This window comes from Macaca fascicularis, chromosome 14 (assembly GCF_037993035.2).
Source record: "Macaca fascicularis isolate 582-1 chromosome 14, T2T-MFA8v1.1".
Lineage (NCBI taxonomy): Eukaryota > Metazoa > Chordata > Mammalia > Primates > Cercopithecidae > Macaca > Macaca fascicularis.
The window spans coordinates 71,679,714-71,697,767 of NC_088388.1; the positions used below are offsets into that span (position 1 = coordinate 71,679,714).

Consider the following 18,054-nt stretch of genomic DNA (forward strand, 5'->3'; position numbering starts at 1 on the left):
TTGCTACTCCATCTTTGGTACCTTAAAAAAAAGCTCCAAACAGCTTTTATGATAGGTACTAGGAACTATATCATCATGTATTTCATTTAATCCACAAAACAATTCTAGGGGTCAATATTATAAACTCTATCTATCTAGCTATTGTTTATTTGACAGGGTCTCGCTCTGCCGCCCAGGCTGGAGTGCAGTGGTGCAATAATAGCTCACTGTAACCTTCAATTTCTCCTGAGTGGTTGGGACCAGAGGCAGGTGCCATCACACCTAGCTAATGTTACAGTTTTTTGTAGAGATGGGGTCTTGCTATGTTGCCTGGTTGGTACCAAACTCCTGGCCTCAAATGATCCTCCTGCCCTGGCCTCCCAAAATGCTGGAATTAGAGGTGTTAGCCACCATGCCTAGCCCCTAAACTCCATTTTATAGATGAGAAAAATGATTTAATCATGGTCATACCAACTGTGGTAACCCGTTATATTAAAGGTTTCCAAATAATCATGCTTCCTGGTATCCATGTAGTCTACTCCCACCATGATTCTGGGCTTGTCCATGTGATTTGCATTGGCTAGTGGGGCATTTGCCAATTTAATGGAAGCAGATGACCCTCAGTAAGTGCTATTTCGACTTGACTTCTTGAAATATGCTGTCACCATGCTGGGGAAGTCCAGTTTAACCTATATGCTGATGAAAGACCATGGGGCAAAAGGCCCAGCCATCGCAGCTGAGCCTAGCCCTCTGGCCGATCCTCTAGCTGAATGTAATTGCTTGAGTAATCTCAGGCAAAACCAGCAAAAGAAATGACTAGTTGGCCTGGCACAGTGGCTCACACCTGTGATTCCCCACATTTTGGGAGGCCGAGGTGGGAGGATTGCTGAGCCCAGGAATTCGAGGTTTGAGACCAGTCTGGGCAAAATAGCGAGACCCTGTCTCTATAAAGAATAAAAATAAAATATTAGCTGGGTTTGGTGGTACATGCCTGTAGTCCCAGCTATTTGGGAGGCTGAGGTGGGAGGATTGCTTGAGGCCAGGAGGTTGGGGCTGCAGTGAGTTGTGCCACTGCAGTCCAGCCTGCGGGACAGAGTGAGATGGTCTCAAAAGAAAATAAAAGAATAAAAGGAAATGCACAGTCAGCACCCAGAAAGGCAACAGATAATAAACCACTGTTGTTTTTGCCATAAAGTGTGGGGTGGTTTTCATATGCAGCAACAGATTACTGTGTTTGAACAGCATAATCTCCAAGTATTTGGGTATTTTCTAGCCACCTTTCTATTATGGATTTTTAATATAAGTCTAATTAATCAAGAACTTACTATGTATAATATCAATCCTTTTAAACTTATTGAAACAGGTTTATGGTCCAGTGTATGGTCTTGTTGAATGTTCTATGTGTACTTTAAAAGAACATATTTTCTACTCATATGCAGTGGAGAGTTCGATGAATGCCAATTAGGTAAAGTTGGTTAATGATGTTCATTTTCTATATCCTTACTGATTTTCTATCTTCTTGTTCTATCAATTACTGAAAGAGGGATGCTGAAGTCTCCAACTACAATTGTAGATTTGTCTATTTCTTCTTTCAGTTCTGCCAGTTTCTGCTTTATGTATTTTGTAACATTATTATTATATATACATCCAGGACTGAAATATATTCTTGATGAAATATCTTTAAAAAATCATTATGTATTATCCTTCTTAATATTCCTTGTCCTAAAACGTATTTTGTCTAACATTAATATAATCACTTCATTTTTTTTGTTAGACAGGGTCTGGACTTTGTTGTCCAGGCTGCAGTGCAGTGGTGCAATCACGGCTCAGTGCAGCCTCAATCTCCAGGGCTCATCCTCCTACCTCACCGCAGCCTCCTGAGTAGCTGGGACTACAGGCGTGCATCACCATGCCCGGCTAATTTTTATATTTTTTGTAGAGACGGAGTTTTGTCACCTCAGTTTTTTAATGATTAGTGTTTGTTCTCCTGTATAAGCAACAGCTAAAATTTCTCCTGGATTTTTTTGCCTTTCAGTTATTGTTTCCTGCCAAGCTCCTTGGAGTCTCTGTTCCACATGTGTACTGAGGTATCAGCCAAGGATTTGGAAGGGCTTTCCAAATGACATCCACCTTCAGGCCAGTAAGATGGAGGTTCTGCTTAAATTCTGGTTGTGCTGCTCCTTACAGATGCAGAGCTATATAATGGAAATGTCACTAAGTATAGTCCTGTTCTTTTAAGGAGAAATTCCTCTCCAGGTTTTACATGCTTTGGGTCATTTTCCAGTTCTATTAAATAATTTTTGTTTTAATATTTTTACCCCAGATTAATATTGTAATCTAAAGTAGTCTTATATAAGCTAGTAACCTATTACAAGAAGCAGAATCTCTTAGAGATATATTTATTCTACATTCAGAGAGAATTATAAAGAAATCTAAAACTTTCACTCAATAGTTTACTATTAATAGCAATATTCATGTTGTAGTTCTGAAAGTGCTTAATATATACTGCAGTTATTGTTCTATAATATACAAAGCAGGCTGGGCACACTATAATCTCAACACTTTGGAGGCTGAGGCAGGTAGAATGCCTGAGCCCAGGAGCTCAAGACCAGTCTGAGAAACATGGGGAAACCCTGTCTCTGCAAAAAATGCAAAAATTAGCTGGGTATGGTGGCACATGTCTGTAGTCCCAGCTATTCGGGAAATGGAGGTGGGAGGATTGCTTGAACCTGGGAGGTGGAGGCTGCAATGAGTGCCACTGCACTCCAGCCTGGGTGACAGAGACTCTGTCTCAAAAAAAATTTTTTTTAAATATATAAAGCACATAAAATATTATGATAATATGATTAGGAATAAAACTTTTTGGTATAAGAGGAAAAAAGGATATACATAAATGTAAAATCAAAGAAATCAAGTAAGTTCAATAAAATCCCTCTAGCTGGGCATAATGGCACGCACTTGTAGTCACAGTGATTTTGGAGGCTGAGGCAGGAGGATCATTTGAGTCCAGGAGTTCAAGGCTATAGTACACTACGATTGTGCCCATGAATAGCCATTGCATTCCAGCCTGGGAAATATATTGAGACCCTGTCTCTAAAAATAAATAAAATCCCTCTAATTGTCCATGTTAATTGGAAATATCAACATGAACTCATGATTTAAAAAAAGTTATCCCTAGCTCTAACAACAAAGAAAAAATTAAAAAAAGAAAGCGATACTGAGAACAATAAGCATCTTCACAGTCCAGGCCTTAGTGTCTAAATACCATTTTCTATTAACAGAATCAGAGCTTCTTGGAGAAACAGCTAATTCTAAGTCTGGGCAGGAAAAATATAAGGTGAACCTGTGATAGCTTGTTGTGCTAGGAAGAAAGTATTCAAGGACTAATGGGGGTAATGTCAAAAGTACACATAAGTCAGTTGAATGGACTCCCAGTTTTAGATAATATGGAACTTAAAATGACAACTGGAATTGATAATATAATGACAACTGGAATTGATAATATACTAAATAGATAACAATCTATAATAAGTTGAAATGATGTCAGGTGGAACTCCCGAAGGAGAGGCAAACAATAACTACTAAGAAAAGAATATCTACAGTAGAGCTATGAACTCAAAAATTCCTAGAGCTTGTACAGGGTTGAAAGATATTACAACTCTGTGGTGGCTCATGCCTGTAATCTCAGCAATTTGGGAGGCCGAGGTGGGCAGATCACCTGAGGTCAGGAGTTCGAGACCAGCCTGGCCAACACGGTGAAACCCCGTCTCTACTAAAAATACAAAAAAAATTTAGCTGGTTGTGGTGGCGGGCACCTGTAATCAATCCCAGCTACTTGGGAAGCTGAGGCAGGAGAACTGTTTGAACCCAGGAGGCAGAGGTTGCAGTTAGCTGAGATCATTACCACTGCACTTAAGCCTGCGCGACAGAGTGCGACTCTGTCTAAAAAAATAAAATTACATAAATAAATAAATAAATAAATAAAAAGATTACAACTCTATCCAGCCAGAGTTGAGAGAACTTGGTGGAAACCCACGGCATCAGTATAGGGCTAATTTCTAATTTATCTCTACATTAACCCAAACAAAGCTTAAAAACAATCTTCAAAATGATTCAATTGATCTGCAAGTTAACTGATTTGGCAGCCCAAACAAAACTCAATAGTCTTTATAGGAAGAAAATAGAATCTAGAAACTTAATAACCAAACAGTCACCATGTCTAGATTCGGTAAAAACTTAGTAGGTATTTGAAAAGCAGAAAAACATGAGGCAAGAGAAAAATCAGTCAATAGAAAGAATGAAATGACAGAGATGATGGAATGAGTAGACAAGAACTTTTAAATTTCTATTATAAATATACTAGAGGTTTAAAGAAAAACATGAAGATAAATAGGAATGAACTGGAAGATAAAAGAAGAACCAAACAGAACTTACAGAGCTAAAAATATAAAATTTGAAATAAAAATTCACAAGATGGCCTAAACGGTAGTTTATACACCAGAGAGGAAATATCCATAGGTTTTAATAGACACTAATAGTAACTCATCAAACTGAGACTGAGATAAAAAATAACGCCGTATAAAAATGTGTGGAATGAGCTTTGCACATGACATGTAGGATAATATCAAGTGATTTAATAGTCATGTAATTGAAATCATAGAAGAGGACAGAAAGCATATATCAAGGCATAATGGGCCAGGCTCAGTGGCTCATGCCTGTAATCCCAGCTACTTGGGAGACTGAGGCAGAAAAATCAGTTGAACTCAGGAGGCGGAGCTCGCTGTAAGCTGAGATCGCACCATCACACTCCAGCCTGGGCAACAAAAGTGAAATTCTGTCTCAAAAAAAAAAAAAAAAAGAAAAGAAAAAAAAGAAAGTAATCCTATTTACAATAGCTACCAAAACCAAAACAAAACAAGACAAAAACAACAATAACAACAAAAAAAACCCAAAAAAACAAAAACCACAACCCCAGGAATAAATTTAACCAAGGAGGCGAAGATCTCTACAAGGAAAACTACAAAACACTGATGAAAGAAATTGAAGAGGACACAAACAAATCCATGTGCAATTGCTATCAAAATCAATGACATTCTTCACAGAAATAGAAAAAAAAATCCTAAAATTCATATGGAACCACAAAAGTCCCTGAATAGCCAAAGCAATTCTCAGCAAAAATAATAAAGCTGGAGGTAATACACTACCTGACTTTAGTAACCAAAACAGGATGGTATTGTCATAAATACAGACACACAGACCAATGCAACAGAATAGAGATCCCAGAAATAATGTACTTACAGCCAACCAATTTTTCACAAAGGTGCTAAGAATTTGCAATGGGGAAAGGACACCTTCTTCAATAAATGCTGCTGGGAAAACTGAATATCCACATGTCAAAGAATGAAACTAGATCCCTGTCTCTTACCGTATGTAAAAGTCGGCTCAAAATGATTAAAGACTTTAAAAATAAAACCCAATATTATGGCTGGGCACAGTGGCTCACGCCTGTAATCTTAACACTTTGAGAGGCTGAGGCAGGTGGATCGCTTGAGCCCAGGAGTTCAAGACCAGCCTGGGCAACACTGTGAAACCCCATCTTACTAAAAATATAAAAACTCAGGTGGGAGGATCACCTGAGCCTGGGGAGGCCAAGGCAGGAGTGAGTTGTGATCACGCCACTGTACTCCAGCCTGGGCAACAGATACTTTGTCTCAAAACAAACAAACAAACAAAACAACAACAAAAAACCCATACTATAGAACTACTACAAGAAAACATAGGGTAAATGCTTCTGGATATTGGTCAAGGCAGATTTTTATGGCTGAGACTTTAATGCTACAGGCAACAAAACAAAAGATAGACAAACAGGACTACATTGAATTAAACACTCTACGCAGCAAAGGAAATAATCAACAGAGTTAACAGACGACCTACAGAATGGAAGAAAATACTTGCAAACTATTCATGCAACAAGGGACTAATATCCAGAATATACACGAACTCAAACAACTCAATAGCAAAATACCATGTAATCTCATTAAAAAGAGGGCACAGGATCTGTAACCACTTTTCTCAAAAGAAGACATAATGGCCAACAGGTATATGAAAAAATACTCAACATTACTTATCAGTAAAATGCAAATCAAAACCAGATACCAAAACCAAAATCAGATATCATCTTACCCCAGTTAGAATCGCTATTTATCAAAAAGACAAAAAATAACAAGTGCTAGTGAAGATGCAGATAAAAGGGAACTGTTATACAGTGTTGATGGGAATGTAAATTAGTACAGTTATTATGGAAAACAGCATGGAGGTTTCTCAAAAGACTAAAAATAGAACTACTATATGATCCAGCAATCCCTCTTTTGGATATTTATCCAAAGGAAAGGAAATCAGTGTATCAAAGTCATACTTTCATCCCATGTTTATTACAGCACTATTCACAGTGGCCAAGATGTGGAATCAACCTAAGTGTCTATCAATGGATTAAGAAAATGTGATATATACACACAATGGAATACTATTCAGTCATTAAAAAAAAAAAAATGAAATCTTGTCATTTGCAGCAATATGAATGGAACTGGAGGCCATTATGTTAAGTGAAATAAGCTAGGCACAGAAAGACAAATATCACATCTTCTCACGCATGTGCGGGAGCTAAAAAATATTAACCAAAGAAGTAGAGAGTAGAGGCCGGGGCCGGGTGCGGCGGCTCACGCCTGCAATCCCAGCACTTTGGGAGGACAAGGCGGGCGGATCATGAGGTCAAGAGATTGAGACCATCCTGGCTAAGACGCTGAAACCCTGTCTCTACTAAAAATACAAAAACAAAATTAGCTGGGCGTGGTGGCAGGCGCCTGTAGTCCCAGCTAGTTGGGAGGCTGAGGCAGGAGAATGGCGTGAACCTGGGAGGCGGAGCTTGCAGTGAGTGGAAATCTCGCCACTGCACTCCAGCCTGGGCGACAGCCAAGACTCCGTCTCAAAAAAAAAAAAAAAAAAAAAAAAAAAAGAGAGTAGAGGCTGGGCGCAGTGGCTCACACCTGTAATCCCAGCACTTTGGGAAGACAAGGCGGGTGGATCACGAGGTCAGGAGTTTGAGACCAGCTTGGCCAACATGGTGAAACCCCATCTCTATTAAAATTAAAAAAATTAGCTGGGCGTGGTGTTGCACGCCACTGCACTCCAGCCTGGGCGACTAAGCTAGATTCCGTCTCAAAAAAAAAAAAAAAAGTACAGAGTAGAATGATGGTTATCAGAAGCTGGGAAGGATTGTGGGGAAGAAGAAGAGAGATTGGGGAATAGAAAGAAGCAAACAGACAGATGGGATAAGTTCTGGTGTTTGATAGCTTAGTAGGGTGACTATAGTTAGTAATTCAAAATAACTATAAGATTTGAAATGTTCTAAATACAAAGAAATTATAAATGTCTGAGGTGATAGATATCTTAATTACTCTAATTTGATCATTATGCACTGTATGCATGTATCAAAATATCACATGCATCTCATAAATATGTACAGTTATTTTGTATCAATAAAAAAATTAAGAAGCCAAAAAAGGAAACAAAGAGTGCCTAAATAAATGGAGAAAGACATCATGTTCATGAATTAGAAGACTCAATATTGTTGAGAAGTCAATTCTTCTCAAATTATTTGTGGATTCAATGTAATCCCAATCCAAATGCCCTCAGTTTTTTTTTTTTGTAGAAGCTGATGGCAATGAGAATAGTCCAAATAATTCTAAAACAAGAATAGTGTTGGAGGAATTATACTATCTGATTTCAAGACTTACAGTGTCATTAAGACTGTGATACTGGCATAAGTACAGACATATAGACCAATGGAACTGAATAAAATTGAAAATATTCACACATATATGATAAGTTGTTTTCAATACAGGTGCAAAGGTAATGGGAAAAGCATGTTCTTTCAAATGTGATGGTGGAACAACTGGCTTTCTGTATAGGAAAAACAAAGAACAATAACGACAACCAAAACAAATCAAACAGGACCCTTAACTCATACCAGACCTCAACAATTTAACTAGAAATGTTTAGGATCACAGTCCATAAGGAATTAAGCTTGAACTATAACACTTCTAGAAGAAAACATGAGAGAACATATCACAACCTTGATCAGGCAAAAATTTCTTAGAACACAAAGAACACTAATCATAAAGGATAAAATTCATAAATTAATCTCATCAAAATTAAAAGTTTCTAATTTAGAAAATGAAAAGGTAAGCCAAAGACTGGAGAAAATACTAGCAATACATGTACCTAAAAAATGACTAGTATCCAGAAAACATAAAGAATTGTTATAACTCAGTAATAAGACCAATCCAAATTTGGGCAAAAGATATTAACAGATACTCTACTAAGGGGGATATATGAATGGCCAAAAAACTTATAAAAAGATGCTCAGCATAGTTAGTTAATGTCACGAGTCTGTAGTCAATGCAATTCAAAACCACAGTGAGATACCATTACACACACACTCAAATGGCTAAGTTTAAAATGACTGCCAAGTTGGGGGCAGTGGCTCACGCCTGTAATCCCAACACTCTGGGAGGCGAAGGCAGGCAGATTGCTTGACCCACAAGTTTGAGATCAGCCTGGGCAAGATGGTGAAACCCCATCTGTACAAAAAAATGGAAAATTAGCCGGGCATGGGGGAGTGTGCCTGTAGTCCCAGCTACTTGGGAAGCTGAGGTGGGAGAATCGCTTGAGCCCAGGAGGTTGGGGCTGCAGTGAGTTGAGATCGTGATACTGCACTCCAGCTTGGGTGATAAAGTGAGACCCTGTCTCAAAAAAAAATTTTTTTTTTTAATGAGGTCATAATAATACCCAAGAAAAAAAATACCCATTCACCACCACTGGAGGTGACTAACACTTGGTAATTGCAAAGAGGAAAGAAAGAATCTTTATCATGGAAAGATCTGGTAGCACACCACCTTATTAAGTGACCACTCTTAGTATCATTAATAGCAGGACAAGTTGGTATAATGATTCTTTATGTGATGAAAAACATCACATCATCTATGAAGTATTTCTGCCTAAAACACTAACCTGCCTCTAATCAGGCCTTAAGACCTAACTTCCATTTTATAGAACATAATTAATGGGTCAATCTAACACACACATAAAGCCAGTATTGCAAAATATAATAGTTGAATCTAGATGTTAGGAATATATGTTTAATATCTTCATATTTTCTGTATGTTTGAATATTTTCAGTAAAAAATAAAAGCGATCAGTCAAGAGGTCTGCTAACATAGCATGAATACAGTGAAACCTCACAGTAACAGGCCCAGAGGTAATGTAAATTTGGAAATAATGTGATTAGAAATATATATATATATGAAATATATATATGTGTGTGTGTGTATATATATGATCTTATACATATACAAGATTATATATATATATAGTCTTGCTCTGTTGCCCAAGCTGGAGTGCAGTGGCCCAATCATGGCTCACTGCAGACCAACCTTCCAGGATTAAGCCTCTGCCTCCCAAGTAGCTGAGACTATAGGCATGTGTCACCATACCCAGCTAATTTATTTTCATTTTTAATAGAGATGAGGTCTCATCTGTTGCCCAGGCTGCTCTCAAACTCCTGAGCTCAAGAGATCTTCCCACCTCAGTCTCCCAAAGTGATGGAATTAGAGGCATGAACCACCGCACCCGGCCTAAACATTTTGTTTTAATATCGGGGTCATTCTTGTCATTAACTTTGCAGTAATGAGGTCTCACATTTTATATAACCAATGTTCTCTCTTTTGTATAGGTATTTATAATAAATAAAGTATCGAATGAAAGAGAAAAACCAATGCAAATGACATACAGGCAGAAGAAAGGAAAAGGGTATGTGCACAAACCATTATTGTTAATTCCTTTGAAGACTCTCATGGTCCAGTCTATCCAAAAATTTTATTATGATAATCCTGTAACTACCCCAATAAATATGCCCTCATATTTGCTGGCTAATTTTACTTAGGTTATTTTTTGTATCTGATAAGTGGAAACCAAGTGAGAGATTATTTTATGCTAACAGTAAAATTAATTAAATGCTACAGATATTCCAAATTGAGAAAATGGATCTGCTGTCATGGTTTCAGCATACTATATTCAACATTCTTGATAAGAAAACTATCTTTGAGAATGTAGACTTAAATACTTGCATCAGAAAAGGTGAGACATTGTGGTATGAGAATTTCACTTCATATTTTTAGTTTGAAACTAACAAACACAGTCTAGTTTGGCATACTATGGAAATAATAGGTCATTTGGCCTAAATGAAGACTCTGTGTGCCTGATACCTACTGCTGCTACTACTGGGGATGGTGGGAGGTTTTGTAGAGTTAGGGTACCAGTTGGTGACACCACACATGGAGTCTGGAAATGGAAAATACACGAAATACCCTTCAGAAAACCTCTGAGACTTGTCTCAAAATAATTACTCCTGTTCCACCAAGGCTCTGAAAAACTGGCTTCATCTAGAGCGCGGAGAAACAAACAACAGGAATAACTCTTCTACCACATGCCAGTGTTTCTTTAGAGTAGGGGAGGGCTTGCCAACACTACTTGGCCAGCACTCTAAGATAGTAGTTTAGACACGACCCTGAATTCAAAGAGAAAAATGACTATTCATTGTACACCCTGCCCTCCTCACTATGGAGGCTGCCAATTAGACTGTGAACAGGAATGAAGTGGAGGTGGGGTTACTGGGGTTTCTCCAGCCCAGGCAGATGGCAAGCCTGTTCTGATTCAGATCACTTCCATGGGGCTGTGCCAAAAACATGCCCATATTCTCTATGCTTGTCTATGCTGCCTCTCGCTTCACGCCACAACCAGTGAAGCACTTCCTCAAAACTTCTAGAGTTCTAAGGGGGTGCTAGAAAACCACTAGTTTAGATTAACCCTAAACCAATGCAGGGGTTCCTTGCATTGGGTCCCTGAAAGATGCTTGCCCACAATTTTCTTACACACTTACAGGGCTACACTATGTCTCACGGGTGCTTATCCTGTCTTTGGGAAGATCTGACTACTAGAAAGTATTTCCCAATACTAAACTCACATCTACTTCTTTCCTACCTTCATCTTTTGGTTCAAGTTCTTCCTCTTGAAGTTACATGGCATAAGTCTGTGCTATCCCCTTTTATCTGACTAATCAAATACTATTCATCTGCCAGTATTCATCTTAAGTCTTCTTCTGTGTTACACCCAAAACAATCCCTCCCAGAGTGATTTCTGTGTCCTCTGGATTCTTCAACTACACTTAATGCACCACTCCTCCGCACTTATGCTTTACCATCTTAGTTATTTTTGGCATTCTTTATGCCTTTCTAACAAGAACATAATCTTTTGATGGCTGGATGGTGTCAGTCTTTTATGAATGTCTATCTCTATACCCCTTCATCATGTTGCTGCTGAGTAGATAGTGTGTGCACGGGTCCTCCATGAACTGGCCCTAACCACAACAAGTTTACTTATTTTCTATCACATTTCCTCACAAAAATCCTCCACTCTAATCTATCCAGCTACCAAATTATACCCTGTGTCTTCCTCATTTGCTAATACTTTCTTGTTTCCTATCCCAACCTCTCCCCATCTAGAGCAGAGAGTATTAGCCTCAGGCATATGAACTCTAAACACCGTATACAAAATGTACATTTTTGTACGTGGGAGAGAATGTTTCACAGCTTTCATACAACTCTCAAAGGTCCCAAGACTCCATAAAAAATTAAAATCCACTATTATAAATTTTTTCCCATCTTTGCTTAACCAAATCTTCCCTATTCTTAAAAGCCCAGCTCATGTCCCTGGATCCAGGGAACCTTCCATATGGGGGAGATTTCCCAAGCTCTGAATATATATGTATGAATATATATGTATATATATCTCCATATATATTGATATATAAGGAGATAGATATATCTAAATTGATATATATCTCTAAATTGATACACATACGTCGATTTTTCTACCATTAATCTCTGTGGTTTATTATGTACCTTGTAGAAATTTTAAAATTAGTATCTTCATTGTGACTTAAATCTTTTGTATTTAATGTTTCATGACTGTAAACTTTACGGCATCTTTTTGTTATATGTACTGCCTTCCACAGAGCAGGTACTTAACAAATACTACTGTGGATGGCCGGGTGTAGTAGCTCACGCCTGTAATCCTAGCACTTTAGGAGGCCAAGGCAGGTGGATCACGAGGTCAGGAGATAGAGACCATCCTGGCTAACATGGTGAAACCCCGTCTCTACTAAAAAGATACAAAAAAAAATTAGCTGGGCGTGGTGGCAGGCGCCTGTAGTCCCAGCTACTCGGGAGGCTGAGGCAGGAGAATGGCATGAACCTGGGAGGAGGAGCTTGCAGTAAGCCGAGATCGTGCACTGCACCTCCAGCCTGGGCAGCAGAGCGAGACTCCGTCTCAAAAAAAAAAAAAAAAAAAAAAAATCCTACTGTGGACACGAATGAAGACGGTGAATCACCTTCATCTCAGTGTGTGTAGCAACTCAGTTTTAAAGGTGCATATCACAGTTGCGACAGTGTCATTAGACCTGGGCAAAATGCCACAGTTAGCTGCCACCTTACCTCTGCTTTACGAATATTTTCTCTAGCTTCATCTATTTTCTGTTCCAGCTCTGCTCGGCTTTGTTCTGATACAGCAGGTCCATGACACTCCAGATCATCTAGAACCTATTAAAAAAAATGGGACAATAATGATGACTGTTTTTTACTTTTTATCTTCCTTAAGTGATTAGAGTATTTACATAATTCAAAAGGCTTTAGTGACTAGTAGCCACAATTTTTTTCATTTATTTATTTTTTGAACATTTTGAAATAATTATAGACTTACTAGTAACAAACTTACTACAGAGAGTCCCTTCAGTGGGGAAGCCAGGACCAGCCACTGTCTGACTGACGCCACATGAGAGACCCCAAGGGAAACTGCTAAGCTGAGACCACCCAATACTCAGATTAGTGAGAGATAATGTAAAAACCCTCTTGTTCTACGGCATTAAGTTTGAGGTGGTTTGTTAAGCAACATTACATAAGTAGAACATTGAATCTGAGATGCCTGTGAGATAGTGAAAAGATGTCAAAACAGGAAAGAGGTTATATGGATACACAGTAGTAGCTAGGCCCAATGTTGAAGATAATAATTTATGATTTGGTGGTAAAGTAAAACCATGGAAGTGATTGAGAATGCCTATATGAGGATAAAGAATAAAAAAAACAAGATAGCCAAACAATCTGAGAAAATGAATATTTAATTGTGGGCTGGAGAAAGAGGAAACTATGAAAAAATCTAGGAATAGCCAGAAAGGCAGAAGGAAAGCCAGGACAATGTTGAATCGTGGATGACTAGAGAAGATAACATTTTAAGACAAAGGGAGTTGTCAATTGTGATAAAATTGTTGACAGATTAAGAAAAATGAGAAATCAAACTGTCCATTTTGAAGTTAGCAACACAGACATCATTGGTGATTTTGGTAAGCTTAGACTATGAAGTGATACAGGGGGAAGGAAAGGAAAGGAAAGCTCAAATGTAATGGGCTAAAAAGTAAGTGGGAGGTGAGATTCTATAGATAATAAGCATAGGCAATTCTTTTAAGAAGTAGGATGTGAAAGCAAAGAATGAGAAGGATATAGGTATCAATAAATGAAATTGAGAAAAAAAGTACTATACTGAAAATAATTTCTTTGTGCTTAGAGTTTAGTCTTTGAGATATATTTTCTCCCTTCTTCCTTCCCTTCCTCTTTCCCATCCTTCTTCCTGTCCTCCTTCCCTTTCTCCTTCCCTTTCTTTTCTTTTCTTTCGAGACAGTGTCTTGCCCTGTCACCCAGGCTGGAGTGCAGTGGCATGATCTTACCTCAATGTAACCTCCACCTCCTGGGCTCAAGCAATTCTCCCCAACCTTAGCCTCCCGAATAGGTGGGAAGATAGGTGTGTGCCACCATGTCCGACTAATTTTTGAATTTTTTGTAGAGACTGGGTTTTTTGCCATGTTGCTCAGGCTGGTCTGAAACTCCTGGCTCAAGCAATCGACCTGCCTCAGCCTCCCAAAGTTCTGGGATTACAGGCATGACCCACTGCGCCCAGCCAAACATATATTTTCATGAAACCTATAATTGTGTCTTTAAAAAATATGTCTTGAGGGATGAAAACCTGTATTAATTCAACATATGTCTCTTCCCCTGCCCGTAACACACTATCACAGCTTTTCTTTGGCAATTTTATGGTAAACTGGTGAATTAATGTATTGCTGATGGAGGGCTTAAGGAAATTCCAACATGAGTAGATAGCTGACAGCACACTGCTAAGTGTTGAGAAAGTACAGAAAAAACACATACAATGCTTGAGCAAAGGAGTTTGAGACCAGCCTGGGAAACATGGCAAGACCCTATCTCTACAAAAAACCTAAAAAAAATTAGCCAGGCATGGTGGTGTGTGCCTGTGGTCCCAGCTACTTGGGAGGCTGAAGTGGGAGGATTGCTTCAGCCCAGGAGGTTGAAGCTGCAGTAAGCTATGTTCACACCACTGCCCTTCAACCTGGGTGACAGAGCAAGCCTCTTGTCTCAAACAAAACAAAACAAAACAAAACAACACATATAGGATATTTTTCACATTAATAAAACTCAGCTCCTTAAACTGTTTGACATTTGGCTTAAGGTGAATGTAACTAGGACTTTCTCTTATACTTACCCGTTGTTGATGAACAATGTTTTTATGCTCACGTGCCACACGTGTGGCCCATTTTCGAGCTTCCTTATTTAGACTGTGCTCCTCTGTGGTCCCAGTTTCTGATTCTAATTGTCGGCTCTACAACACAAGACAGAACAGAGATAAAAATATTGCTATCTTTATTGCAACCACCACTGCTTTGTAGATGGATCAGAAGGCCTTCACTTAATCAGCACTCAAAACATAAGGCACACTCCACTACTGCTGGAAACAATGTCTTATCGTCACAGAAAGTTACCAGAAGAGTAAGATGAGTATAAAACCATTAAAGACCATAAACTTTTTGTCTTACAGTGCTGAACACAAAAGCATCATCTCTAATACTGCAGACTTATCTTTTTGGGTGTGACGGACTTATCTTTCCGAGTGAAAAGGAAGCTAGCTAAGGTAAGCAAAGAAGAAAATGTATTCATGCCAACCTACTATGGTGATAAAATCATTGCATAAATAAAAATGGAAACAACTTAATAGTTTCAATGTGAGTAAGGAATCATTAAAGATAAGAACAAAACAATACAATAACAGCAACACAATCTTGCACCCCTCCTGCTAACCCAAGGCAGATGGAACTCGTTAGAGGTCCATCATCAACTTGCCACCAAACCTTAAAAGTCAGCTTTTGCCCTTTCTCCAGGCTTCATATGAAATATAAGGGTGCTAGATAAAATGATCACCAAGGGTTTCTTCTAGCTGTATGCTATGATTCTGATTTACAAAGAACAAACCACAAAATCTAAATAAAAATATTAATAGCTAACTCCTATTGTGCAAAGTACTATGGAAAGTGATTCATATAACTTTTTTTTTAAACAACTTTATGACGTGGGTCCCACACCATTTTATAGAAAAGAAAACAAAGGCTCAGAGAGGTTAATTTTTCTTGGATGTCCTAGATATTAAATGTTACAACCGTAATTGTCTGATTACAGAATCAGAGCCATTAAACACAAAACTATTTTAATTCTCTCTAAATTCTTAAAGACCCCTGAAAAACAAACTTTATTGAAATAATTAGGAATTTATTTTAAAAAAATATGAATCACCCAAAGAGGCTTTTCATATAGAAAGAAGCAAAATTGTAGAATGAAAAGAATTTTAGAAATTCTGATCATGGCTCACTGCAGCGTTGACCTCCGGGATCAAGTGACTCTTCCATTTCAGCCTCCTGAGTAGCTGGAACTACAGGTGTGTGCCACCATACCCAGCTAATTTTTTTTTTTTCCTTCTAGAGATAAGGTCTCTCTATGTTGCCCAGGCTTGTCTTGAACTCCTCGGCTCAAGTAATCCTCCCACTCTGGCCTTCCAAAGTGTTGAAATGCCAGGGATGAGCCACTACACCTGGCCTAGTAATTCTTTTGCAAGGTCTCATAGTTCAAAATTGATAGAGTAAGTAGAAATTGATAAACTGGATTTTAAAAATTAATATTTTTGTTGGGGGAATTGTGATGGGGCAGAGTTTAAAAATTTTTGTTCTATACAGATATTTCAGCTAAAGCTAGATTATAACAATGACAAATGAATTTAAATAGAGCAAAATAATCAAAATTCAAACCTAACCATCTTTACATTCACATTTTATATTCTAATGGGAATGAACTTTATTATTATATTTTGCTTTGCAAATGAGTCTGGGCATTCAATTTACATCTGTTCTCAAAGTCAGGAACATTAAAATGTTAACTCTGGACATAGATACAAATGAAATATACAAAAGTCAGAGGAAGTGATCTGTAAAAGTAGAAAGATAAATTCTGAAGAGTCCAAGAATAGGTTTTTGAGTCAGATAGACTTAGTTTGAATCCACTGTAGGCCATTTTATGGTACTACTAGCTTTATGATCTTGGGCATGTTAATTATCTGAGTTGTAGCTACATCTGAAAACTAGTGAAAATGTCACCTATCTCCGTAGGGTTGGTAGGTTATAATGAAGTCATATTTTAAACATTCTGGTATAGTATCTACATAATATCTTAGCATCCAGTAATGGTAACTGCTAATGTTAAAAGCCCAATTGAAAATTACTTGAAACAAAAATTTTCTCATTACTGTTCATAAGAAAATCCAGATAATTCCTAGGTTCTTAATAGTGTAAACAATGAATCCAAAACAAAGATTGAAGATATATTGAAAGATTAAGGCAGATCTCAAAGAGAATGAATTTGTAGGGAGTAGCTGGATGAGAAAGGAGGCAACTGATAGAGACATTTAATATTTTTTTTTTTTTTTGAGACGGAGTCTCGCTCTGTCGCCCAGGCTGGAGTGCAGTGGCTGCATCTCAGCTCACTGCAAGCTCCACCTCCCGGGTTTACGCCATTCTCCTGCCTCAGCCTCTCGAGTAGCTGGGACTACAGGCGTCCGCCACCTCGCCCGGCTAGATTTTTGTATTTTTTAGTAGAGACAGGGTTTCACCGTGTTAGCCAGGATGGTCTTGATCTCCGCCCATCTGGGCCTCCCAAAGTGCTGGGATTGCAGGCTTGAGCCACCGCGCCCGGCCAGAGACATTTATTACTGAGCAGCATTTTAGGAATAGGTAAAGGGGTTTACATTGTGTGCTGGCTGCAGATGGGCCAAAACCCAATTTGCCTTACAGAATTTATACCTTCTTATTGAGTATTCACTGCGCTCAAGATAGAGCTTTTCCCTTATTTTTTATGTGTTTACTAAGACTTGGGAGTCCAATGATCAGGACAGATAACTAATGCCACTGATTGGAAGATGTGACTTTGAGATCCTTTGGGTAGGGAATGACACAAAACTAAAATTCAAATTAATTTATCCTTTTCATGAATTCTGAAATCAAGCCATGGAATACATGTGGAAGCTCCTGAGAGACAGGTCTTGACAACTGAGAATTTCATACAAGGCGAATACAGCCCAGGGTATTAAACAATACACAGAGAAATGTTCCAATACCACCTTCATTATCAAAGATCAATATAAATCAGGATCTAGTATAGATAATTATGTTTTTGTTTGTTTTGTTTTTTGAGACGGAGTCTCACTCTGTTGGCCAGGCTGGAGTGCAGTGGCGTGATCTTGGCTCAGTGCAACCTCCGCCTCCCAGGTTCAAGTTGGGAGGCCGAGGCGGGTGGATCACAAGGTCAAGAGATCGAGACCATCCTGGTCAACATGGTGAAACCCTGTCTCTACTAAAAATACAAAAAATTAGCTGGGCGTGGTGGCACATGCCTGTAGTCTCAGCTTGGATTACAGGTGTGAGCCACCGTGCGTGGCCGATAATTTTTTTTTAAGACAGTGGTATTAGCAGTGGTTGATTCTAACAAAGAAATCATAATGATTGCTTCTTTTTAA

General features: G+C 38.5%; 1 protein-coding gene across 7 annotated transcripts in view; it reads right to left on the bottom strand.

Annotated features, from left to right (window-relative positions):
- FCHSD2 (FCH and double SH3 domains 2) overlaps positions 1-18,054 on the bottom strand; it is a 330,965-nt gene that overhangs the window by 39,609 nt on the left and 273,302 nt on the right. For all 7 annotated transcript variants that reach the window (XM_074014646.1, XM_074014645.1, XM_065529595.2 and 4 more), the window contains 2 exons: positions 14,704-14,820; positions 12,588-12,692 (listed from right to left, as the gene is read on the bottom strand). In XM_074014646.1, the coding sequence (XP_073870747.1) occupies positions 12,588-12,692; positions 14,704-14,820 (222 nt within the window). The remainder of the gene's footprint in view (positions 1-12,587; positions 12,693-14,703; positions 14,821-18,054) is intronic.